Source organism: Parasteatoda tepidariorum, chromosome 1, assembly GCF_043381705.1.
Source record: "Parasteatoda tepidariorum isolate YZ-2023 chromosome 1, CAS_Ptep_4.0, whole genome shotgun sequence".
Lineage (NCBI taxonomy): Eukaryota > Metazoa > Arthropoda > Arachnida > Araneae > Theridiidae > Parasteatoda > Parasteatoda tepidariorum.
In genome coordinates this window covers 10,954,309-10,982,099 of record NC_092204.1, presented here as the reverse complement: position 1 = coordinate 10,982,099, position 27,791 = coordinate 10,954,309, and the positions used below count along the sequence as shown (strand labels likewise).

Below are 27,791 nucleotides of genomic sequence, written 5' to 3'. Positions count from 1 at the left end.
AACCCTACCTTTCTTGTCTCAGTGTCGAAATATTTAACGAAATTTTGATTGATATTTCAACTTAATGCATTGGCGTGATACTTTCATGTAAACCTTCAAACATATTCCCCACAATATTGCCTAATCTAAAATGAAACGCAAATCAAACTTGAAATATCGTACAACAGTTATTGTATTTAATCTTATTAAATACAATGAGAACCGAAACTGAATTGCACCCTTCCAGACGATTGTTCTAGATGTCTTGGCACTTCTCCAGATCCGGAAACAGCAATTAGAATTGTTCTGAATGTGAGATCAGGAAAAAGATCACGCGATATTACGTGGACTCATAAAAAGTTCCGCTAAATTTCAATATTTTTTCTGGAAATAATTTTTAGGGAAAAGCATTTGAATAGAGGTTATACAAAAAAAAAAGGAAAACGCATTATCTTCCTTTTTACGAAGGAGCAATTGGATTATAAATCCATGAATTGGACATGCTTAAACATATTTCAATTCTTTTTTGAAATGCCTATCTTCCTAAGAGTTTTATAATGAAAAAAAAACACTTAACGTTTTTCAAATCATGACGATCATTTAAATTTAAAATAAATGCATAAATAATACGATAAAATTTATTGTTGCTATAATTTTAAATATTTGATAAAGTGAAAAATTATTTGTTCCGGTTATTTAAAATACGTTGAGAAAAGATCTTATTTTAATCTTATTTATTATCAGTACAACACTAATGTGGTTTTTGGAAACTTTAAATTTCGCGGATTATTATGAATGCTGTTTTAGGAGTAAAAGAATGTTTTGAGTGCATTTATCGGCAACAAAAGTAATTTTAAAAGGACATTTATGCACTGAAACAAAAATATGGTAAAAATTTCCGGAATTATAAAGTTTATTGGGTTTCTGTCTCTGTGGACAAAGTAATATGGACTGTTCTTTCAAATATAAAAATTACAAAAATAGAATAATTTTTTTGGCCAAAAAAGAATACTGATATTCAATTTCACGTTTATTATTGATTTGAAATTTGAAAATGTAGTGATTTTTGAAATAAATGTCTTTTTATTCGTTTCATTTTTTTCTTCCCTTCTAATCGTTCGCAAATATTTGTATACAATAATATACAGTGAATTGTCACTAATAACTTATAACTTAGTATGTAACTAATGACTTCAGTAATCGGATGTAACTAATGTAACTATAATGAATGTAACAAATAAGTTAGTTATTGTAACTAATAACTAAACTAGAAAGATCTTGATTACTAATCATTTAGAGTAAAAAAAAAACATTATAGAATCTTATTTTTTTTTTAAAAAAAAAGCCTTTTAAGTATTAAATATTATCAAATTATCTCTGAGTCGCATTTATAATCATTTGTATATACCATATGTCATATTATTGCATTCTATATCAAGCATAAAAACTCTCGAAATAAAATATAATCTTTGCAGTAAAATCAGAATTAAAAAACTAAACTCTTTCTAACTTAGAAATTTCTTTTTTTTCTTCTCAAAATGAAGAAGAAATTTTAAAAGAAAAGTGCACTTTATCATTCCCTGTTTTTGTACTTAATCATTTGTTGACATGTGATGTTGAAAAGATAAAAACCTTTTAACTTATATGCTCTCTTTATTAGCATTTTGAAATGCGTATTTTTTCTACACAAATTGTCCTTAAAAAAGATAAATGGTTCAAATCATATTTAAAAAAAAGTTACATAATTCAGTAAAACTGAAGACTTATAATAATAACTTGTGGGCTCCATCCCCTGTTCGCTGAGGCTCTCCAACCTATGCAATCTTATTTGGTTTGTTTTGCAAACCATGCTCGCTACTAAGTTAAACCCGTCAAAAATTTGCTCCAATGAAAAATTTTAAAAAATGAAATCACACATTAAAATGTTTAAAACTAATTCCTCTTTAAAAAATTTGAATTTTTAGTTAATAATAAGTTATTGAAAAAAATAATAGAAATAAATGACATGAAATAGAAAGACTTAAAGAAACTAAACAATAATTATTGTTTTGAAAAACAACACGTATGACATGTTCTTTCAATGTAACGTCTTTCATAACTGTCATAAACGCTTTCTTCTGCTTCGCGAAAAAGCTTATTTTATTGTTCTTAAAAAGTGTAACAGCAAGACTAATACTCATTTTAAAATGAATAACAATAACTATGAAGAAAATTATTGTTATTGAACTTGCATAAGTATAATTAAAACATTATATAGAACACTTTGTTGACATCAACTATTCGCTTTTAATCTTACAATTCTACCCAGCTTTTAGCTCAGTTTGTTTTAGTTATTCATTATCTATGCGAGAAACGAATTTTCATTTAGAAATTTGTAAACATAACGTCTACGTTTTCCTGCTTATGACAACTCCAGTGCTTGATATTGCAATTCTCTGCTATAAAACAAAATGAGGACTTTCTTACTGGGACAGACTTAAATGGGGGTAGGGGACTTCAAAATGTTTCAGATTTGGATTGCAAGCCTTGTTAGGAAACGCCTTCGTTCGCAGCTAGATGGTGTTGTTCATAAGATGAATCGTGGTGAACCGGTTCCCAGGCCACCACGCTCTCCTGATTTAAACTGCACGGATTTCGTTCTCTGGGGAGCTCTGAAAATTGCTATGTACGCAACAACAGTTTATTTATTTATTTATTTTTTAAATGGATCTTGTTGCATGAATTGAATGTGCGCAGGCATCTAACAATATCCAACTGTATTTCAGCGAGCCATGGCCCGACAGCGTGCCGCCTGCATCCATAGCAATGGTGGAAACTTTGAATATTTTTTTGACAATTTTACATCTATCACAGAACATATAATATCTTCGACGAATCAATATTTCAGATGATCTCAGTCTTGTGTCTCTTTGTTTCTTGTATCAGTCATACTACTTTTCCATGATGTTTCCGACCACTATATAATAATAATGATGATGATAATAATAGTAATAATAAATAGTACATAAATTATAAATAATAAGTTCCTACATTCTTTATACTAAAATGAAAGTCCTGGATAAGATTAGTGTTAGAACACACTCTTTGGGCGTGTAACTTATCGTACTTTTTAGATCAGACAATGAATGGAGATAAAACGAAAACAATCGAAGTATGTGAATGAAAATCGACATGAAGTTGGCACAGAATATCCAAGAAAATAAAATTACATCTCTTGTGTTTACATGTGCCTCAGATGGAAAAAGATAAAGAGGAAAGCCTTGAACTATTTTTCAGCTCATGATTCTGGATGAGATTAAAAAGATGCTATAAAACAAGAGAAATCTTTCATGGCAAAGTGATTTTATGACCTAGAGCAGGGGTGGCGAACCTTTATGCACCAACGTGCCATTTTTTCAAAAAAATTGTTTAATGAAGTCATAGACGTGCCGTCAAATAATTTTGACTTCGTGATTGTTGGAAAAATAATATTTCTAAATACTATCAGCTCAAAACTCTTTATTCACTATGAAAAAAGAATATATTTCGCAATGTCTCAGTTATACGCGCCATTCAACTTAAAGTAACATGACTCCTGTTGTTGAAGATTAGATAGATGACAAACAACTTATATCAGGTTGTAAGATGTTAGTTTAGGCAGGACTGTAATTTTTTTTTGCTAGTTATTTACTGTTAGCTTGTTTTTATGGTTATTGTTTATTTGACATTAATTGTTAATTTTTTGCTAATAATTGTTTTTTTTGTGAATTATAATTTTATTTATTAATATGTTTCATATTGAACTTTGTGATCGGTGGCGTGCCCAGAATATTGTGTCACNAAGCCTTGAACTATTTTTCAGCTCATGATTCTGGATGAGCTTACGAAGACGCTATAAAACAAGAGAAATCTTTCATGGCAAAGTGATTTTATGACCTAGAGTAGACCATGAAGCTGATTGCTGTTTGAAAATTTGCTCAAATTAAATGAAACTAATATTTGCTCAAATTATCAAATTGCAAGCAGGATTAATTAGAATTAAGTGGAGGGGAAATAATCCTGCAATAATTTGTTCATATTTTGATGTTTTGAAAACATTTTCACCATTTGAAACTTCGTGTTTTTTTCAACGTTTACCTAAACTTTATTTTTCATTCTTTAAAATATACATTGCTCAAGTAGAAGAAAGAACATTCGACATGACGGCTTTCTTCTGGAGTATAACGTCTCTTCTTAAGCTTTCTAGAATATCTCGCAGAGTAGAAGCAAAGTCTATTGACAAAGACAGGTGTCGATAGAAGGATATGTTCTGAGCCTTTAGAGGATAAATAAGTAAGAAACTAAATTTGACGCAAACGCAAAAGGATAAGTTAAAGAAGAAACCAAACAATAATATATATAGAGAAAAAAAGTCACTAAAACACCAGTAAAGGAAGGTGTAAGAATCTACAGTCCTTACAAGCAGTATAAGATTCTATGTAAAATCTTAATTATCAGGTGATAGTATACAACATTATTGTTTTTACGCGGCTGAGAAAGGTTTATACTTGTTTACATTCGTGTATCAATTGGCTAACATTGCAATGCAATACGTTAAAAATAAATAAAAATAGGAAGTATATAAAAAATATCCTGAATAAAAACCCATTACATAAATATAAATATATTGCCTGTAAACTCGTGCAAAACATGTCATTATTTAAAAACTACAGTGCGTCTAATAATTTAATTTAATTATTATAATATGCTAATATAATACCTGATATAATAAATATTCTATATTTATATAATATAGCGTCTAATTTATCCTATCGTCAAATTTATATTATATATCGTCTAATTTCACCAATTGATACGCAGGCGCTAACCGTAACGTAACAGGTGCTAACCGGTTTCAGCAGCGCAAAAACAATACAGGTGTATAGTATCACCTGAAAATTAAGATTTTACATAGAATCTTATAGTGCATATAATAGTTTGGCCAGGAAGTGCAGAGAAAAAAGTCACTGAAAGACAAGTAAAAGAAAACGTTAGAATTTAATTGTTTACCAAAGCACACTCAATTTTCCCACAAAATATTCGATACCCATAATTTTCATTTTAAATTCTGCGATTGTTAGCTTTAAAATTGCTAAACAGGGACTTCAAACGTCACTAGTTATGTCAGCAATTTTATTGGTGGAGGAGCTAATATTTGATAATATTTTCTTTTTTTTTCTTCCTCACAGGAATGCGTATGAATACATTAAGTAGTTTGAAGAGATTAAACTCAGGATATTTAAGAACGAGAACGTTATCAACCAAATGACTTTTTTTCTGCTTGCCAGCTGGGAGTTTAAACAAAAACCATTTACCTCTAAAGTTTTGAGATAAAATTTTATTGGACGCTGAAGTAGAATTGAGGAAAAAAGAATTTTCAATAAAAACATTGTTGAACTAAGAGGTTTGGAGAGGAAAGATTTCTCTAGGAATTTCTTAACTAAAAGATCATTACAAGATTCTTCTTTCATCAAATGATTCCATTATCGAAAAGTATTTATTCGCCATCTTTAAAAGGTGAACTGGTTTTAAACTTGCATCTTTTGAATAATAATAAAAAATTACAAGCATTTCGCAAAACTGTATAGTGTGCTGTAAACTGTATAATGTACTGTAAAACAAGTGCAAACCGGTTTCAGTCACGTAAAAGCAATAAAGCTGTATAGTATCACTTGATAATTAAGATTTTACACAGAATCTTATAGTGCGTCTAATATTTTGGCAGGGATTGTATATGAAGATTTCATAATTGAGCAAAAATATATTTTTATTTGAATCTAAATTCTAAAAATAAATTAAAAATATATTAATATAAGTCGTAATTTAATGAAATTTAGTTTGATTGATCAAATGAGTCTAAATCATAACCATTTTCCAATTCAGTTTCAACGTGAAAAATATTATATTTTTTCTAGGAGTCAGTTATATTTATGTGAATGATAGCTTTTTGTTCAATATAGCGAATAATAATGTAGGTTAATTAAAGAATTTTATTACTAACATGTGGTCAATTCTAGCTTTCTTTTATTAAAAGTGGTCAATTTTTAAAATATATGGCCATTTTTTTTAAAAAATTTAAAAGTTTAAGTGGTTAAAATATGCTGATATTAATTAGGTAACTTTTATTGGATCATTTTATAAAATATGGTAAAAAATGCAAGTTTGGTCTCTAAAATGAAGAAAAAATTCAACAAACAAGCGTGAAATAATCTATATTTTCAGAATATCATAAAATAGTTATAAAATATTTCCATATTTATTAAAAATATGCAAACGGAGTGCTTTTTTGATGAAAAAAAGATGATCGACAGATAAATACTTAATTGTCACCTGTTATAATTAACTGCCATGTGGTGAAGATAGTTAACTTTGCCCGATAGCAATAGTGCATGAGCTGAAAACGAAAATAATTTCTTCAAAAACTTTTTTTTTAATTAATCTTTTTTGTCTGGTAGATCTTATAAGCAAAATAGCAAAAATAAATAAATTGGATAAAAGCTGGTGGATTCGGTGCTAAGAGCAAATATCATCTTCTAATTTGGAACAGATTCGGTACAATGAGCAAAAATCACCATCAATGCTGGAACCAATTATTCGGTAATAAGAGCAAATATTATCATCAATGCTGGAAGAACCGATAATTCGGAACTATAAGCAAATATCATCCTCATTGATAGAATTGATCGGTACTATGAGCAAATATCCTCATCAGTGTATATTTTTCAGCCATAGTTTCTTCTAAAAAACATCATTTATTAAAAATATTGTTGACAAGCTACGAGAAGAATTAGTAAACACTGACTTAGACATTTTTTGCGACAAAAGAAATATTTATTTTGCTTGAACTTCTATTGTCCAAAACAAAAATTTAAGTAGGAATTAACATTTCGCAATGTTTCATTTATATTTTGAACAGGAAATGTATGAACAGTGTTTTTAATGCCTAACCCATGTCCTAGGAAACATCCATATGTAATAAAAGCAGGTTATTAAATCAAAACTTAGTGCTGCATAACGTATCACAGCAAATACATATTACTTTAAGCAAGTATTACGTCATTTTTTTTAAATATTTTATTTTATAACCGTCGTTGAACAATCAACTCAATTTTTGGGTTCATGACTACTAAAATTCAACTCCGCAGCCTTGTGATTTTGAACTCAATCCAGAAAACAAGGGAGCTCCTGGAACAGGTATTGGGAGAAATTAACCCGCATTTGCGTTACATAGATAGGAAGACGACGAGAACCTCCCACAGTTAGCCTAGCAGCAAAGGGACTCTAACCGATGATCCGTCTACCACTGAGGACATTTCACGCCAGCATTGTGGTCGGTGCAAGCTGGATGCTGATTTGTATCGACCAGCCATCACCGGGATTCGAATACGGTTCACCTCATCGGAAGGCGAACCCTCTATCCCCTGAGCCATCACGGCTCAAGCATTAGATCATTAAAAAAATTAGTGTTTAAAATTAATTTCTTCAAACCTTAAATGTATGACTGGTGTTTTCAATCCCTTTCTTCTGAGCCGCGATGGCTCAGGGGATAGAGGGTTTGCCTTCCGATGAGGTGAATCGGGGTTCGATCCCGGTGATGGCTGGTCGATACGAATTCCGCATCCGGCTTGCACTGACCACAGTGCTGACGTGAAATATCCTCAGGGGGAGACGGATCATGGGATAGAGTCCCCTTGCCATCAAGCTAACCGTGGAAGGTTTTCATGGTCTTCCTCTTCATGTAACGCTAATGCGGGTTAGTTCCATGAAAAAGTCCTCCATGAAAGTAAAATGTCTCCCAATACTTGATCCTGGAGTTCTCTTCGGGATTGGGTTCAAAATTACAAGGCTACGGAGTTGTACATTATTAGTCCTAAACCCATGAAATTGGGTCGGCTGTTCAACGACGGTTATAAAATAAAATAAAATCCCTTTCCTTCGACNAAGGAAAGAAAGAAAGAAAGTCCCCTTGCCATCAGGCTAACCATGGGAGGTTTTCATGGTCTTCCTCTTCATGTAACGCTAACGCGGGTTAGTTCCATGAAAAAGTCCTTCATGAAGGTAAAATGTCTCCCAATACTTGATCCTGTAGGATTCCTTCCTTCGGGATTGGGTTCAAAAGTACAAGGCTACGGAGTTGTACATTATTAGTCCTAAACCCATGAAATTGGGTCGGCTGTTCAACGACGGTTATAAAATAAAATAAAATCCCTTTCCTTCGACGTCAAAAATATTCTTCATTTGATACAAGTATATGACCAAACCAAAACATACTAACGAATTTTAAAAAAGACATATTAATGTTAGCCAAGCATTACAGAAATATTAATAAAACAGAGAAGGTAAACACAAAAGAGTGTTAAGAAAAAAAGAGAAAGATTAGCATTGGTTATTGCATTGGGAAGTACCATACCGTGAATTACCATTGTGGCAGTATGACTGACAGTCCCGGCGTCATTCTCGGCCACACATGTGTAGTTTCCTCGGTGATGAAGTGCCAGAGACTCGAAGAGCAGTGTAGATGAGTAGTCTGCGACCTCGTTAGAACGTACTCCGATGTTCTCGGGAATGGGACGACCGTCTTTAAACCATCGAATCTTGAATGGTAAGTCGCCACTGCTGACTGTGCAAAGAACCGAAGCTCTCTGTCCTTCTCTTAATGACTTGGGAAAGATGAAGGGTTCGATCACTGGTTTCACTGTAAAACACGATTAGAAAGTAGTTATCTACAGTAATAATAAATAGTAAAATATTCTTGCGATGCTTAAAATTTTGGTTCTCGTTGAACGTAATATCGTTCAAATTTTCTGAAACGGTATACAGTTGGAATTCGTGTTGAGCCATTATATGGTTCAAATTTGATTAAACTTTTTGTATGGTGCTAAGGTGAATGATGGTGCGAAGGTGAAACAGGATTCAAAATAACATCCTAACTAAGGTAACGACAAATTTAAACTCTCTTATGGTTTAAAGCACAGAATGAGCCATTATATGGTTCAAATTTGATGAAACTTTTTATATGGTGCTAAGGTGAAACAGGATTCAAAATTACAACTCAGCTAAGGTAACGACAAATTTAAAGCACAGGTAATACTGTTCAACTTTGACTAGATTTAAACTGTTTCGATTGAAAAAAAAATAGGATTAGGTTATACGATATACCTGATTTCATTTCAGGCATGTTATATAACCTAATACGATAAAAATTGTATAATGATAATTAGGTTTTAGAGATTTGTTTCCTGAAAAATGAAAAATATTTTAAAAACCGGTTTTATCGCATTTATAATGAATAATATGAAATCTTAAAATAAAATTTCTCATGACAAAATTGTGTTCGTTTTATTTGGTAGGTTGAATAATATTGTCATATTTAGGGAAATAGATCACCCAATATGTTAAATTTGAACGGAAACAGGATTTAAATTTACAGCTTAACTAAGGTAATGGCAAACTTAAACTGTATTACGGTTTAAAATACAGATAAGGTGGTTCAATATTGACAAGATTTATTTTATGTCACCTTATTTAGACGCTAATGTGCTTACATGCAAGGTTTCAACTTTGAAAACAGATTAGGGTAACACGATATATCTAATCAAATTTCAGGCCTTTCTTATAACCTAATACGATAAAAAATTTACAATAATTATTCGGCTTTTAGAATTTATTTCTTAAAAAATGAACAATATTTTTAAAATTTGCTTTTTAGCAATCATAATTATTATCATGCAATCTTAAAATAAGATTTTTTTCTAGCAAAATTGTGTTCATTTTATTTAGAATGGTATTTTCTAGACAAATAGGATTTAAAATTGCAACTTGCAGTAGAATTCTCAGCGCCAAAAAATATCTAAAACGATGAATTTTAACGGGGATTTATTAATGGTAATAAAAGCCAATATGTAAATGATGGATAGAGACATTATATTAACAAAGTGATCATCTTGTAAAATTTAGGTCATTTTTTTTCTTCAAATTTCACATCAAATTTATTTTACTTTACAATTTATTTCTTCAAATTTTCCAAGTGTATGAGCTGAATAAACCGTACCTTGTACTCTAACAATCACCATACTTTGTGCAGTCTGGAAAGCTTAATTAACTTTTGGCTATCCTTCAATTCTAGCCAGCTTCCAGTCGGGCCAGAATATTCCTTTATTATTTTTAAGCAACTTGAAAAAATGCAATTTTTAAAGCATTAATATTTGTCCTCAAATTTTCAGGTCCCCTCCCCCCACAAGAAGTGCATAAACTAAATAAACCGTACCTTTTACTCTAACAATCCCTGTACTTTGTGCAGTCTGGACAGCTTAATTAACTTTTGGCTATCCTTTAATTCTGGCCAGATTAATAAACTTTTGGCTATCCTTTAATTCTGGCCAGCTCCTAGTCGGGCCAGAATATTTCTTTATTATTTTTAAGCAACTTGAAAAATGCAATTTTTAAAGTATTAATTCTTGTCCTCAAATTTTCAGCCCCCCCCCCCCACAAGAAGTGCATAAANTGCAATTTTTAAAGTTTTAATTTTTGTCCTCAAATTTTCAGGTTTTCCCCCCCCCCCCAAGAAGTGCATAAGTTTTAATTTTTGTCCTCAAATTTTCAGGTCCCCCCCCACAAGAAGTGCATAAACTAAATAAACCGTACCTTGTACTCTAACAATCACTGTACTTTGTGCAGTCTGGACAGGTTAATTAACTTTTGGCTATCCTTTAATTCTGGCCAGATTCTAGTCAGACTAGAATAATTATTTTTATTTTAAAGCAACTTGAAAAACGCAATTTTTAGACTTTTAATTTTTGTCCTCAAATTTTCAGCCCCCCCCCCACACACAAGAAGTGCATAAACTAAATAAACCGCACTTTGTACTCTAACAATCCCTGTATTTTGTGCAGTCTGGACAGCTTAATTAACTTTTGGCTATCCTTTAATTCTGACCAGATTCTAATAAGGCCAGAATAATTATTTTTATTTTAAAGCAACTTGAAAAATACAATTTTTAAAGTTTTAATTTTTGTCCTCAAATTTTCAGGTTTTCTTCCCCCCCCCAAGAAGTGCATAAGTTTTAATTTTTGTCCTCAAATTTTCAGGTCCTTCCTCCACAAGAAGTGCATAAACTAAATAAACCGTACCTTGTACTCTAACAATCGCTGTACTTTGTGCAGTCTGGACAGCTTAATTAACTTTTGGCTATCCTTTAATTCTGGCCAGATTCTAGTCAGGCCAGAATAATTTTTTTTTAAATTTTAAAGCAATTTGAAAAATGCAATTTTTAAAGTCTTAATTTTTGTCCTCAAATTTTCAGGTTTCCTCCCCCCCCCAAGAAGTGCATAAGCTAAATAAACCGTACCTTGCACTCTAACAATCACTGTACTTTGTGCAGTCTGGCCAGCTTTATTCGTAGCAACGCAAACGTACGGACCTTGATCCGTAGCTCTCTCGACGTGATGTACTTCAAGAGTTCCGTTGTCATGTGATTTCTGACGGTGATTATACGGCAAACGGACTCCCGCTAGAAAAAAAGAAATCGTTAGAAGTTTTTTTTTCTTTCGATTCGAACAAAAATATTTCATAACTATTCTAAAAACAAAAAAAAGAAAAAAAAAAGAACGTTCGAAACGCAATATGACAATTTTAATAAAGGGAACTATTTTCTTTAATCGCTGATAAATGAAAAGAAAAATACCTAAAGATTTTTTTCTTCCAATTTATTTAATCTTTTCTCCATTCTAAACAATCCTTCATAAGTTAAGACGGGCAATAATCGAACAACATTTAATAATAGAGAATCACGCAATTCGAGTTTTGGTAGCAAATACAAGAAGAAAAGAAAATGTCTTTCTTTTGATCGAGAATGAAAAATCTAACATTTCTTTTAATTTCAAATAGAATAAACTATTTTATTAATTTGATTTTGAGTCATGGAATGAAAATATGGCACGCAACACAAAAATCATCTTGATCTATTTTGATATTAAAGACTAGGCAAACTTTTATGCCTCCTTTGTTAATGAAATTTTTATTCTGTATTAAATATTTAATGGAACGCGTGTAAAAAGAATAATTCATAGATTGCAAACTCATATTTTATTCTTTAAATAATTAATAATTACTGCTCAGTATAATCAGTAAAAATATAATATGTTGTTATAAAACTAATTTAGATGTTGAATTTAATAATTTATTGCTGGGTGCATTTCAAAATAATCAACTATACAACCGTAATATTAATATTTCAGCTCTTTGAATATTTTTAATTTAGTTCACATCACAATTCGAATTAAATATTAAAAACAATGTTTATAAACGGAGTAGTTCAGTATTTTAATATACAGGTAAAAAGACAGTTTTGTTAATTAAAACGGCTCCGTTAAGTCAAGTAATTATGAAAAGCTGGCGTAAGTACAAATTATAAATTTAGAAAAAATGTTAAATAATTTATGGTTGGTTGGCATTAAAGCTGTTTTTATTTGGGACATAAATTGTCATGAAATCAAGTAAAAAAGAAAATATTTAAAAAGAAATAGAATAATTTTCATAAGGAAGTATATTGCGGTAGGAATACATTTCAAAACAAATTAAATTATATACAGATAATTTACATAATTATGCATGAAATCTAATATAATATGATAAATTATACATTAGAAGAACTGAATTTAAATAAATTTTTTAGATGTACTTATGAAATTATAAATATTATAAAACCAATCGTTATAATTAATTTCTTTCAAAACTCATAAAAAAAATATCTTATTTCCATTATATATGATTTGTGCAATCTAAACCCTCAATTAGACTTGAATTTAAAAGATACTCTGCTAGTTATTATGATTATTAATAAGATGGTTTTCAGCAGTTGGTATTTAGTTGTACCAAAATTTTTCGTACTTGAAATTTACACGACATCGATGTGGTTCTCATTTTTAAAGAACGAGAGAGAAGCTAATATCTCGAACACATTAAAAAAATTAAATTTGTAAATACAGTTAAACCCCGCTATAGTGAACCATCAAGGGACCGAAATTTTGGTTCACTATAACCGGGTTCACTATATCCGTTCCGCAGGCAATTTAACTAATGGTTCCCAAACTCCTCCCTTTTATTACACATTATTTAAATAAATGACTGAAAAATATTATTTAGTAGCGAAAAATGTGTTATTTTTCATTACTCTTCGTCTTGATTACAAAAAAAAAAAATAAAAAATAAAAAAAAAATTTTTTTTTTTAGTAATCTTTAGCTGATGAGCAATCCTGACAGAAAATTCATATTGATCCCACTGACACCTTACAGGTTCACTATCTGTTTGGTTTGTTTAGGGATGGGAAAGTGAGATAAAAGAAGCTTATCGCTAAATTCCCCTGTATAGATGGTTTTAAAAATCGGTATATGTATTTATTTTAAAGTAAAAATTTCAAAATTATTACAAAAAAAAATGAAGAAAAAAATCAGTTGAAGACAGAAAAAAGTTCATTATATCCATCTTCCTCACTTTTTTGGTTCACTATAGCCACAAAAAATAACATTATACGTGTATAGCAAGGCACGGGACCTAACATTTCGTTCACTATATCCGGGAGTTCACTATAAACCCGTCTTCACTATAGCGGGGTTTGACTGTATTTTAAAAATGGTTTTCGACTTTTGCACGTAATTTGTATTTCTGACGGATGGCAAGATCTTGAAAAAAATAATTAAAAAAAAGACGTCACTAATTCCGATAGGCTGATAGATAATTTTGACAGGAATTTTTTCACGAAATCTTAGGAAAGTTTTTTTATGTTTATTAAATCCAGCATAATTTCTATTAAACAAACAGGCAAGGAAAAAGACGTGTAGTCTACTGAAAAGTTTAATAAAGTTGCAACAGGGTAAAGTACAATCTGAAAGTAGACCTTAAAATAACCACTTGCCACTAGCAACAAATTTTCTTGCCCGGTGAAGTCATGTCAGTATGCTTAACTAAGTTTTGTTACGTACAGCTCCTGGCCATATTATCAGACTCACTATAAGATTCTATGTAAAATCTTAATTATCAGGTGATACTATACAGCATTATTGTTTTTACGCGGCTGAAACCGGTTTGTACTGGTTCATGTTCGTGTATCAATTAGTTAACATTTTAATGCAATACGTTGAAAATAAATACAAATAGGATGTGTGTAAAAAATCTCTTGAATAAAAACCCATTGCATGCATGTTTAAATATAAAAGTATTGCCTATGAACTCGTGCAAAACATGTAACTATTAAAACACTTCAGTCTGTCGAATAATTTTGTCTCATTATTATAATATACTAATATAATACCTGATATAATAAATATTCTATATTTATCTAATATATCCTCTAATTTACATTACATATCGTATAATTTAACCCATTGATACGCGAACGTAAACAAGTACAAACCGGTTTCAGTCACGTAAAAACAATAATGCTGTATAGTATCACCTGATAATTAAGATTTCACATAGAATCTTATAGCGTGTCTAATAATTTGGCCTGTGACTATAGTATTTCCATTGTCTTTAATTAGGAAAGACGATTCCTTAACACACTAACTGAAAATGCACAGATTTCAATCATTACAATTGAATGTTTAATATTTACATTTATTGAAATAAGAACTTTTATTTCTCACCTCTTTCCCAGTGAATGTTTTCCAGAGGATATCCTGCTACAGGACATCTTAATACTAGGACATCACCAGCCACGACAGTCACATTCCTGGCTCGGTGCACTACAACAGGTGGCCCCAGTACATTCACTCGGGATTCATGGCTAACCTCGCCGACGCCATTATTGGCCACACATCTGTAGTCACCGCCATCTTCAGTCTTTACGTTACTCACGTTGACGAAGCTTACTACAAATCCGTCCTTGGTAACATAGTCTCCGAATCTTATCCGGTGGTTTTCTGGTATCGGAGCATCGTCCAGTCTCCAAACGATTTGCGGCAGAGGATTCCCAGAAGCCACGCATTTCAAGGACAGTGATGGACCCGGTTGGATTGTTTGCTCTTCGAATGTTTCTTGGAATTCAGGGACATCATCTGAAGGAAAAGGTGAAGTGTTTGAGGTTATTTACAAGGTGGGGTTTATAAATCACTTTTCTGTTAAATTTACCGAACTGTATGATAATGACAATTCTGCTGGAGAAAAAAAAATCATAATTTTAGTTAATAAAATTAAAATATACGGTGTTTAAATCATCCATTTTTAATTTTTCCGCTTAGTAATGGTTTATAGTAAATTCTTGGAATTCAATTCTTGGAATCAATCAGGAATACATCACCTGATGTTTCTTGGAATTCAGGGACATCATCTGAAGGTGAAGGTGACATTTCTGGTTAAAAAAAAAACACAATTCTGGTCAATAAAATTAAAATATACGGTTTTTAAACCATTCATTTGTAATTGTTTCGTTCACTTAGTAACGGTTTACTGGAAACTCTGATTTTCAAAGTAATATTTCTTTTTACCACGCATTTAGTAAAAAATAATTTAATCGGATAAATGTTTTTATGTCATTCTTTAAATTATGATAAATTATCAAAGTTATAAAATTTGTATAAAATAATATTTTGTTGCTAATTTTGCCAAAATAATTACCAAGGCGCTTTGGTAAAAATCACCGAGCTTTTTGGTGTTCCCATAGAGCCAATAAAATTTACCATATTCTGTTGAGTTTTTTTTTTCTCAATGAATAATGATTATAAAATTAAGAGAATCGCATTATTAATTTTAATTGGATACATAGGGATGTCAGATACTAACTTTTAAAAAAAATACATTCAGGAAGTCTGAGAACTAAATCTTTACTTATTCCTACTACGACAATTTAAAGTTGCTCTTACTTAACTATACTTACAACTTTTTACTATAAAAAAGTATTTTTTCGATACAATTTTAAACTTCATTGAAATTGAATATGTGACCCACATGAGATCATGGCTATATTGATATGTTTAACTACTTTCGTACTATTCATCCATATGAATAGTACTTATTTCGTAACAAACTGAAAAAATAGCAAGAATGCTTATAAACAATGTAAAAAATTCCTGATCAAATTATGATAAAATGTATTGGCACTTAGGATGCCAGTACTTTTACTGTAACTTTAATCTTTTTTTTACCGTAAAATCCATTTTTACAATAAAATTTTACTGAACAAACTATCTGATGAATCTTTTTATACTGTAACAATTACTGAAAAATCACTGAATACCCCTAATTACCTATATATTAATGTAAAAATTACGGTATAAAATTTTGCGGTAAAAATGGATTTTACGAATGCTGCACATAAGGTGCTAGTACTTTTCACCGTAACTTGATTCGAAATTTGTTACAATGTAATATTAAATTACAATACTTCAGTAACTTTTTATTTTTCCCCGCTAACTATTTCCTATCAGTAAATAAACGATTACTTTCAATCAACGAAAGTAAAATTAGCAGACTAATATATACCAACTAGCTTAACTAAGAGTAAAAAAAAAAATGAAAATTCTAAAATTTTTGGATTCTGAACTGTGAAGAAAGAAAAAGAAAAAAGAAATAATTAAAATAATGCTTGAAATACCAATAAAAAATATTCCGTAGATAAAAATAGAATTTAAAGTCACTACATGCTATTCGTATTTTTTTCCATCATCATATATCTTGCTGATGATTAAAAGAAAAACTTCTTCATATTTTCATAGAAATTCTTCGCAAAAAAATATACTTTTTGATGCAACGAGGATAGGTTTTGAACAAAACAGCACGTTTGTAATTTTGTTTGAAATATTATTTACCTAAAAAAAAAGAAATATACGAGCTTATTTTTTTTTTAAAAAAAGGATCTTACAAAACCTTTTTTTTTTCTATTCTGAGATTCTATGGCACGAAAAAGAAACCTAATCTTTTTAATCAAAAAACCCAATATCAGATTTGCTATGCAAAAGATCAAATGCTGTCAAAAATCTGACATTTTATAAAGCACGACCATTTTAAATTTCTATTTTAATTTTTTTCTTCTTTAAAAAAATGTAATCTGCTAAAGTGGAAAGTTAAATTGAATAACCGATACTTCTGCGGCAAATGTTTTAATGAAAATTCCAAAATAGAAAGAGAGTAAAAAAGACTTAGAACAATGCGTCCAATCAATTTTACATCATCATATTACAAATTCCAATTTTTCCAGGAAACCATAATTTCCGGAGATAATCTACTCCCGAAACATTTCATTTTCCGGAACTTCGCCACTCACAAAAGGCAAGACGGTAGCCAATTCATTTAATACAAAGAACATCAGAGAGGCTTAATGAATATGGATTAATGCAAATAACGACTGGGAAAAGGGTTTAATTCCCGTGGGTGGCTTGGATATCTATTCTGGTTGCAGAAAGAGAGATGGGTAAATTATATTCAGTGTTTCTAGAACTTAAAAATTCTACGCAGAACCAAAATTACAAAAAAAAAAAGAAAGATTCGATGCTGTATACGTTTGGCATATTACAAAAGCAAAGGCAAATGAGTTTTTAAGTGAAATTAAAAATTCTTTTCAGGAAAAAAGAATGGATAAAATATGAGTTGCTTTCATTTTCCCATTGCTTCAAAAATGATTGTACAGAATCGTTCAAAGAAATCTTTTTTTCTTTTTTTTTTTAAATTTACTGTTCTGATTACCATAAAATGTTATAATATAATTAAAGTTATAAAAAAATATTAAATCCTTTCGTTAAACTCATTATTTGAAAGTATTGATGAAAAAGTCGTTCAAAGGATAAATTATTATAATAAACTTATTACAAAAGATAAATTATTATAAATTATTGTAATAAACTAATTATAAAAGATATATTACTATAAATTATTACAATAAACTTATTATAAAAGATTCATTATTATAAAATGCATTTAGATTATTATATAACATTATATTCGGATTTTTATAAAATGTTCCCATAGAATATCCGTAAACGTGAAAATAATTTGAAAATGATGATCTCACATTGTACAGAAAAATCTCATGGCGTGATCTAGTTTTCTCCCATAAGTTTTTAGTTTTTTTCGGTTATTCAGATAATTAATGTATATAGAGAAATTCTATGAATTGGATGCTCTCAACTGGAGAAGGAGAATGCCACTGAACCACCACAACCCTCGGATCTACAACCTCAGCGCCAGCTGCTAACGTTATGACTGTTTACCTTGTTTTGTTGTCGGCATCTTTTCGTTGCAAAGCAAAACTAATGGTACATTTCTTTTGTTTCGCTAAGTATTAATTACACATTTTCTTAATTTTTCTTAATTAGTTATGAGATTATAGCATGATATGATAATTGATTACGAGATCGCATACTGAATTCATACTTGATGGGCTAGGATTACTCAAAATAGAATGGAGAGAACCGTTGCTACCGTAAACAAATGTAACATTTAAAGAGTCAGTCAGAATCGATACCCAAGATGACGTCACTTGCAGGCATCCAATTTTCTGTTTTAAATGTAGTTTCCAAGTACTATGTGGTGGGTGAGTTTTGTAATTCTTCTGTTTTGGGCATGCTTTCTATTATTATATTGGAAACATCAGCTTACCCCATTTATCTTAAATGTTAAGTTGTATCTGGTATTGTTTTGTCTTATTTATCTTTGATCTTTAACTTATTTTAGTTCCGCCCTTTTTCCAAATTTGGTGATTCCAATTTGTTCAAACTTCACATTTTGTGACCCTTTGAACCTATTGGGTTATTGTTATCCCACATAAGCTTTGCACTACCACTTTCCTTAAAGATCACTTCACCCTTAATTTAATTACCATTTCACACTATTTTCGGCCTTAAGTTAATTATTATGAAATTCAATCTTAACTATTTTTAAGCATGATTATATCCAAATGCATAGACTAAATAGAAGTACTATATACAAAATGATTTCAACCCATCTATCAATTTTAATATATAAATAATTTTATTTAATACGCACCAAATAATATATTTTTATTTAAATTCCTACAGTGTGTATACAATATATATGTGTACAAAGCTAAGCAAGTTTATTTGCTTACAGAGCTAAAATAAAATACAAAATTATCCAACGAACTCGAATTGTGGAAGCAGTTACGGGGGTTGATGAGAGCAGCGAACAGGAGTTAAAAAACATTGATATCTATATTTCATTAAAATTACTTCCATATTTTTATTTTTTGCGAAATTAACTACAAGTAAGATTCTGAAATTACATTTCCTACACTCAAGTAGAAAACTTTACTCTATAATCTAACTACTACTATACTCTATATACTAACTATAACTATACACTAGCTACACTCATAGATACTATAAAAACTAATAAAACGTACTATTGATTAATTCATAACGTTAGCTATTGCTAGTAATTCGTATCTTTAAGAAATCATAAACAAGCGCTCCTTATTTTTAAAGAACTTTCATACTTAATTATCATGCCTTCATAATTAAACTGAAATAACTTTCATACTTAAATTTAATCATTTGAAAAAACTAGAAAAATTAAAAAAAACATTTTTTTTTCACAGATCGTTAAGTGTTTTGAAAGAAACTTGCATAGATGAATGACATTCTCAAAAATTTTAAATAAATAAATAAAGGCTTGGACATTACTCTATCAAATAAAAAAAAAAAAAAAAAATTCCCGTCATTTCCAAAACGAAAACCAAAACTACATCCCAAGTAGCAAAATTACAAAATTAGAATTAATTTCTGCAACAAATTACTAACTATTCGCTAATAATTGTAAAATTCTTAAACTCCGTTTAAAAAATAAATATTCCGCCAAAGCCCACCACTTGAATTTGACTTTTACTTTTTTTGTGAAATTAAGTACAAGTAAGATTCTGAAATTACGTTTCTTACTCTCATAGAGAAAACTCTCTTCAAAACTTAAAAAAATACTACTTTACTACAAAGACTAATAAAAACTTACTATTGACTAATATATTACGTTAGTTATTGCTAGTAATTCGTGTCTATAAGAAATCATAAAACAAGCCCCCTTATTTTTGAAGAACTTCGCATTTTCATACTTAAATTTTATTATTAGAAAAAACTAGAGCATTTTTTTTTTACAGATCGTTAAGTTAAGTGTTTTGAAAGAAACTTGCACAGATGAATGACACTCTCAAAAATTTTAAATAAATAAAGGCTTGGACACTACTCAATCAAATAAAAAAAAATTCCTGTCATTTCCAAAACGAAAACAACCAAAACTCTACATCGCAAGAAGAAAAATTCTGAAAATCAGAATTAATTCCAGCAACAAATTAATAACTACTCACTAATAATTGTAAAATTCTTAAACTCCGTTAAAAAAAAAAATTAAACAAATTCCGCCAAAGCCCAACCACTCGAATTCGATTTTAACAATTACAATCTGTCATTCGTTTTGGCGCAAAACTTATTTGCCACTTCCTTACAAAAGTGCTTCAAGACATTCCAAGGAAATTCCAAGACTTTAACAGCTCCTTCAGTAAAGAATGCATGGATTCCGCCGGCCATCAAATTTTCTCGCTATTTTAATCATCTTTTCATTACAATGACAAACCCTCCTCCGTTATCGGGCCGATAAAATTGTTCCTCTTCTGTTCTTAGTTCTTTTGCAACCCCCCCCCCTTTCACAAGTGCCAGAGCACCCCTTTTCTTCAAATTGGAGAGCCGAAGTGCTGATGATGACATTTCTAGCTAATTGCTTCTGAAGTGTAGGAAGAGCAACGGCTTTCGTTCGATAAAGGAAAGACTTTGATGATTTTGGTTTGATAAAAGTCGATGATTAAATGACTGTTTTACTGAGATAAATTTTGAAAGGAGCTTGAATTAACCTTTTTTTTTATCTTTTTGAATTCGGATTCTAACTTGGAAGTGACATTTGGAATGATGAACAACGCGGAATATTGGAACAATTGCTTTTCAAATATATATTAATAAATGTTCATGTTAGTTAGGTTTTTTTTATATGTAGAATTTAAAAAAAAATTATTAATTTTTTTTTCTTCTATTCTTATAGTTAAGAATAAATAAAATTTGCTTTTAAAACTATCATGAAAATCTGGCAACTATTTGCGGACATTTAGAATAAATTTTCGTATGAACGGCGAGGCGAATATAATTTTCATTTAATTAATGATATTTAATTAAAAAAGATTTATAAGTGGGTTTATATTATCTGAAGTTAGATATTTCTGGGAAAAAATGGTTAAATAACAATTTATTGAAGAGCTATTTTACCATATTTAATCAAAACAGTCAAATAACCGTAAATAAAATGTTAATCAAACTGTTAAGTTTGAGAAAAACCGTTTATTAAATGCTTTCACCTAATACGGTTAAACAACCAGTATTATATCGCACCAACTAGAACCACCTAATGAAGCTATTTAGTTCTTTGCAACTGTATACATATTATAACAGAGCGGGCTTATCTGTCAATGTCATGACCGGCAGAACTAGTATTGACACCGCAATATTTCTTCCATTCCCTTCAACACATGAAGAATTTCCAGTGTCCGACACTCTCCAATGTCCATTACCTTACTGAAAGCCGAGCTCCTATGCCTAGTTAAATAATTAATTTTTTTTTAACGTTTTAGAAAAATGTTAGCTGTAAATGGTTAAAAAACCGTATAATTTTGTATTCATGGTTTTATAACCAGACTTCTTGTAAATGGTTCCAAAACCATAAAGGAAAAAAAATGCTCTTTACCATAAAATTTACGGTTAATTGGATTGGCAGACAGCTGCCATCATTTTAGAATGAAAATTTAACAGTGCAGCTAAAATCAATCCAGTAGCTAAAATTATTAGTAGAACAAATGCTCCATGAAGGGTACTTGAAAGTGCCTAATCTCTCCATAAAATATCCATCTATTTATTTTTCGAGCTAAATACAAATTATAAAAAATAGTAATAAAGTAAAGATTCAAATTTTCCTGAGAAAATCATACATAATCTCTGTAAATTTCCGGCTTCGTGCTACGCCATTGTTCTTTAGCACCTAAATCACAAGCTAGTAAATAGCAAAATGAAAATTTGTAATGTCTCGTCAAAAATAGTCATAAGACGATAGCTTTACGAAACCGAATACTTTGTAGTGTCCATAACCGCGTTCCCTTTTTTATTGTCCAAATAAAGCATGATACAGAAGCAGGATATCATAAAATCTGTAAATTTTTTGCTTCGTGCTACGCTATTGTTCCTTAGCACTTAAATCACAAACTAGTAAATAGCAAAGTGAAAATTTGTAATGTCTCGTCAAAAATAGTCATAAGACGATAGCTTTACGAAACCGAATACTTTGTACTTTCCATAACCGCGTTCCCTTTTTTATTGTTCAAATAAAGCATGATACAGAAGCAGGATATCACAAAATCTGTAAATTTTCTGCTGAGCGCTACGCCATTGTTCTTTAGCACCTAAATCACAAGCCAGTAAATAGCAAAATGAAAATTTGTAATCAAATTCGTCTTGTCAAAAATAGTCATAAGACGATAGCTTTACGAAACCGAATACTTTGTAGTTTCCATAACCGCGTTTCCTTTTTCATTGTTCAAATAAAGCATGATACAGAAGCAGGATATCACAAAATATTTTCAATCCCTTATTAATTAATTAATGCCTCTCAAGGTCTCTCAAGGGCCAAACAAGTCATCTTCATCAAAACTACTTCACGTTATCATTGCTAATTAATCTAAAAGTAAATTATCTAACCTGATCTTTCCTCGGCTCAAAGTATCCGATTTTGAATCACACTCTAAAGGCGAATCATAATTACCCTCCCCCCCCTCATCTCTTGTATCATCATTAGGAAATTCATCTAAACTGATGACAGCCGCAGCTGCCGCTTATTTAATTGGGCAACGCGAACTCAATCTAAAATCAACGCCAGAAAATTTAACCTCCACCCTCCCTCCCCTTAGTAAACGATAAATAGAGTTTGCCTAAGTACTGGAATAATTTGAAATAGCATTTATTAGAAATACTTTAATAGCTCGAAAAATTATCTCCCATTACTTGGAGGCTGTAGTGTTATTGAAGTTGCTGTGAGCTAGGAGTGAATAGTCGTTAGTTTAATTGTTTCGTACACAGTTTTCATAAAAAGAAAGCTATATTGAGAGAAAAAAAAGAAATAATTTAGGAGTTCTAATTACATTTTGAAAGCCGTTTTAGAGAGCTTATAGGGGGATATTGAATATTAATCAACAGGAAGAATGGATAATATGAATAGTACAGTCCCCCCTGGCCAAATTATTAAACGCACTATAAGATTATCGGGTGATACTATACAGCTTTATAGTTTTCAAGCGACTGAAACCGGTTTGCACTTATTTACGTTCGTATATAAACTGGTTAATACATTGTAATGCAATACATAAAAAATAAAGACAAATAGAAAGTATATAAAATATCACTCGAATATAAACTCATTACATGTATGTTTAAATATAAAATTATTGCATACAAACTCGTGCAAAGCATGTAAATATTAAAACACTACAGTGCGTATAATAATTTGATCTAATTATTATAATACACTAATAATTAGATTATAATACAATAAATATTCCATATTCATATAATGTAACGCCCGGTGGCTGAGTGGTAGCGCTTCCGTGCCACAGGTCCTGGGTTCGATCCTCGGGCCGGGCAAGGTTGTCTCAGCCTTTCATCCCTTCAGTGGGTCGATAAATGAGCACCAGGCATGCTTGGGAACTAAACACTGGGGGTTTCGCGCTCGGTTGACCACCTGACCGGAACATATGCTCCTGCACACCAGAGCCCAAGGTCAAGAAAACTGAGATGGGCACAGTAGGCTTTGGCCCTCTATGGGCTATCGCGCCACTGAGTTTAGTTTAGTTTATATAATGTATCGTATAATTTATCCAAAGGTCGAGTTTATATTATATATCGTCTAATTTAACCAAATGATACACGAACGTAAACAAGTGCAAACCGGTTTCAGTCGCATAAAAACAATAAAGCTGTATAGTATCACCTGATAATTAAGATTTTACGTAGAATCTTATAATGAGTCGAATAATTTTGACCACGGACTGTAGGTACCAAAGAAATGCAAATACAATTTTATAATTACATGATGGCCAGTGCAAAATATAAACAGGCAAAATACCAAGTGAAAAAAAACTAAGTGCGATATCATTATAGATATTACATAATTCTTAGTTTTCAAAATTTCTTTATATTTCATAAATTCAAATTTTAATCATTCTGCCTCCTATTATAATTAAATTAAACCAATTATTTAATTTTTATCACATTTTATAAAAAGCAAATAGTATAAATATTTTTTTACTTTTTCTGACGACTAAATTTTTAATTCAAATGCAATTGTATAACTCATGAATTCAGTATCGTAAGAAATCGAATATCAAAATGCATTTCTAACTTCATTTTAATTTAAGCTATTTTATTTCTCTAACTCGGTAACAGGGTTATATTAAACTCTAACTGTCTTTTTAGTGATTAAATTATAACCAGATTATTTAAAATTTATCGGTTGGGGGTTTAGCTTTAGTTTTGGCTATATTATCTGTCGATAACTCGCCACATTATGAATCTCTTCTCATGCTCCTAAGCGTGCGTTAGGCATATCTGGAAATGTGAACTTTTTGGCGTTAGAACTAGAGGGTTTTTGGATGTTCGATGACCTGTGACGCTTCTTACGGTCTTGTGACACAGGACGGTAAGAAGCGTCACAAAATTGTTTTAAAAAATTGATGCATAAAAAAAATTTCTTCGTATCTGTACAGGAGAATGTTTAATATTTTATTTTGTTGAACTAATATGTTTTTGAATTTTTAAATGTTGCCATATTTGTTTTGCTAATTTTGAAAATGCTGTCTAATATTTCAGGATGTTTTTCTTAGTTTGATCAGCAGTTTCCCTGTGTTATGATGCAACTACATTGTAAAAGAAACTTTCACTATACCAATCGGCATAATACTGGGTGTGTACAAATTAAAAATGCACTGCTTAAGTATTGAAATAATTTAAAATAGCATTTACTAAAAATACTTTAAGAGCTCAAAAGTATTATCCCCTATACTTAGGGCTACGGTGTTATTGAAGTTGCTATGAGCAAGGGATAAATATTCATTTATTGTTCTAGGTTTCATAATAATCATAAATAAAACCATATTGAAAAAGAAAATGGCATGATTTAAGGAATCTAATTTCGAAAACCATCAGAGTGTGATTATAAATAAGTGGATTTCATTGTATATATATATTTATCATTATAATTATTATTATAATTACCATTATCATTATTATTATAATTATCATTATTATTATAATTAACATTATAATTATTATTATAATTAGCATTATAATTATTATTATAATTATCATTATAATCATTATTATTATAATTATCATTATAATCATTATTATTATAATTACCATTATCATTATTATTATAATTATCATTATTATAATTAACATTATAATTATTATTATAATTATCATTATAATCATTATTATTATAATTACCATTATCATTATTATTATAATTATCATTATTATAATTAACATTATAATTATTATTATAATTATCATTATAATCATTATTATTATAATTACCATTATCATTATTATTATAATTATCATTATTATAATTAACATTATAATTATTATTATAATTATCATTATAATCATTATTATTATAATTACCATTATCATTATTATTATAATTATCATTATTATAATTAACATTATAATTATTATTATAATTATCATTATAATCATTATTATTATAATTACCATTATCATTATTATTATAATTATCATTATTATAATTAACATTATAATTATTATTATAATTATCATTATAATCATTATTATTATAATTAACATTATAATTTTTATTATAATTATAATTATCATTTTAATAATTATTATAATTATAATTATCATAACATATTTATTATTATAGTTACCATTATAATTATCATAATATATTTATTATAATATATTAATTATATTTATTATTATAATTATGATTATAACAATCATGATATATTTATTATAATATTTATCATAAGTATAAATGTATAATCTGAACAATAGTCATTACAAAATAGCTAAGTAAGTTGGCTTTCTCATTGAAACCAGAAAAAAGTTCAAGCGGACCAAATATCATGAAATAAAAACTACTTTTCGTGGAAATCATACAATACACCTTAAAATTGCTGTTGAAAATATCTCAAGGACAAGCAATGGAAAGAACGAAATACCAAGTAAAATTGATCATCTACTGTTAAACTTTATTGTCGTATCGATTTTGTTTAAATGGCTATACGTTTCAATCAGAGTTTCGTTGAACGAGTTTAGTTTTGTCAGGAAAAATAATGCACTTAAACGTTACTTTTTATCTATAATGGGTTCTTATTGGAAACAATTTTTAATAATTCGTCATGCCCTGATAATAAAAGTGAGGTTTATGGTAACTGTCTTGAAACTACCTTTTATTAAGTGACTTGTCAGAAAAAGGTTGGTGAGAGATTTCATTATGTTTTTATTTTTCAGAAATCTGAGATAAATCAAAAGATGACTCCAGAGAGCCCGCTTCCCAATGAGGGGATATAGGCTATGTGATATGGTAGGTGATATAGGCTGATCTATACGAATACCCCACCCGGTGCGCACCGACCACAGTGCTGACATAAAATATCCATAACAGTAATGAATTTTTTAGCAGATAATGACTATTTATTAAAATTTTAATTGTTTCTTATTTCACATGTTTATTTTTTTCTCTTTGTCTTTTTTCTTCTTCTTAATTCACTTTCAGTTAAAAAAAAAGTTTTTTTAAATTTTTTTTTTAAATTTTTTTTTTTAAACATCATGTTAAGTAGAAAATTTTTCATTGTAAACAACCATTCCTAAAGATTTCTTTGTAAAATAATGAACATCATCATGTTATTTTCCTCCTCTGATGTGTATATTATACAACCTAGCACAGTCTCAGTGAGATTATTATGTAACAAATTCTACATATCAGTGAGATTATTATGTAACAAATTATACATCACTGTATTTATACACTGTAACTATTTATATACTGCAAATATTGTCTTGTACATTTCAAAATTAATACTGCTGACTGGACCCGTTCCTTGGCTGGAGCTGGACTAGTGGCCAAGTCCTGGACTATATTAAGGATTTTGCATAACCTAGGTACATGCTTAGAGCTTGGAGTAAAGAAAAAAAAATCCTCTTGTCGTCAGGCTTACCGTGGGAGGTTTTCGTGACTTTCCTCCCCATGTAACACAAATGCGGTGATTTCCATCAATAGGTCCTCCGGGAATCTTGTGTAAATTTAAAATGGTTCAGTGGTTCAATGACGTTTATAAAAAAATAAAATAAATAAAATCCATTAACCAGTTTACATGAAAGCATTTGAAACGATAACAAATTCTGTATCCAAATATTTGAATGTAATTATAATTGAATGTATCCAATATGTATGTATAATTGTATCTGTTTTGGATACATTCAATTATACATACATATGTATCCAATATGTATGTATAATTGAATGTATCCAAAACAGAGAAGCGTGCATGAAATAAAACTTTTAGAGGCAGAAGGTGTTTGCATTTTATTTTTCAGACAATGCGCAAATGCTACGAGATGTTACTCTTCGATTCCCCCTTATAATTTTATCAACTCTAATATTTGATTCATTAGAGATTCACTTGTCATGGGTTTAAGCAGATTCAATATTGATGAATGTCATTCACAAAAATCTT

At 29.9% G+C, this 27,791-nt stretch overlaps 1 protein-coding gene across 1 annotated transcript in view; it reads right to left on the bottom strand.

Moving 5' to 3' along the window:
- Window positions 1-27,791, bottom strand: part of LOC107450135 (cell adhesion molecule Dscam1-like) — a 398,660-nt gene that overhangs the window by 106,777 nt on the left and 264,092 nt on the right. Inside the window, exons 7-9 of the mRNA XM_071186796.1 lie at window positions 14,641-15,051; window positions 11,345-11,506; window positions 8,408-8,692 (exon numbers count right to left, since the gene is read on the bottom strand). Of these exons, the coding sequence (XP_071042897.1) occupies window positions 8,408-8,692; window positions 11,345-11,506; window positions 14,641-15,051 (858 nt within the window). The remainder of the gene's footprint in view (window positions 1-8,407; window positions 8,693-11,344; window positions 11,507-14,640; window positions 15,052-27,791) is intronic.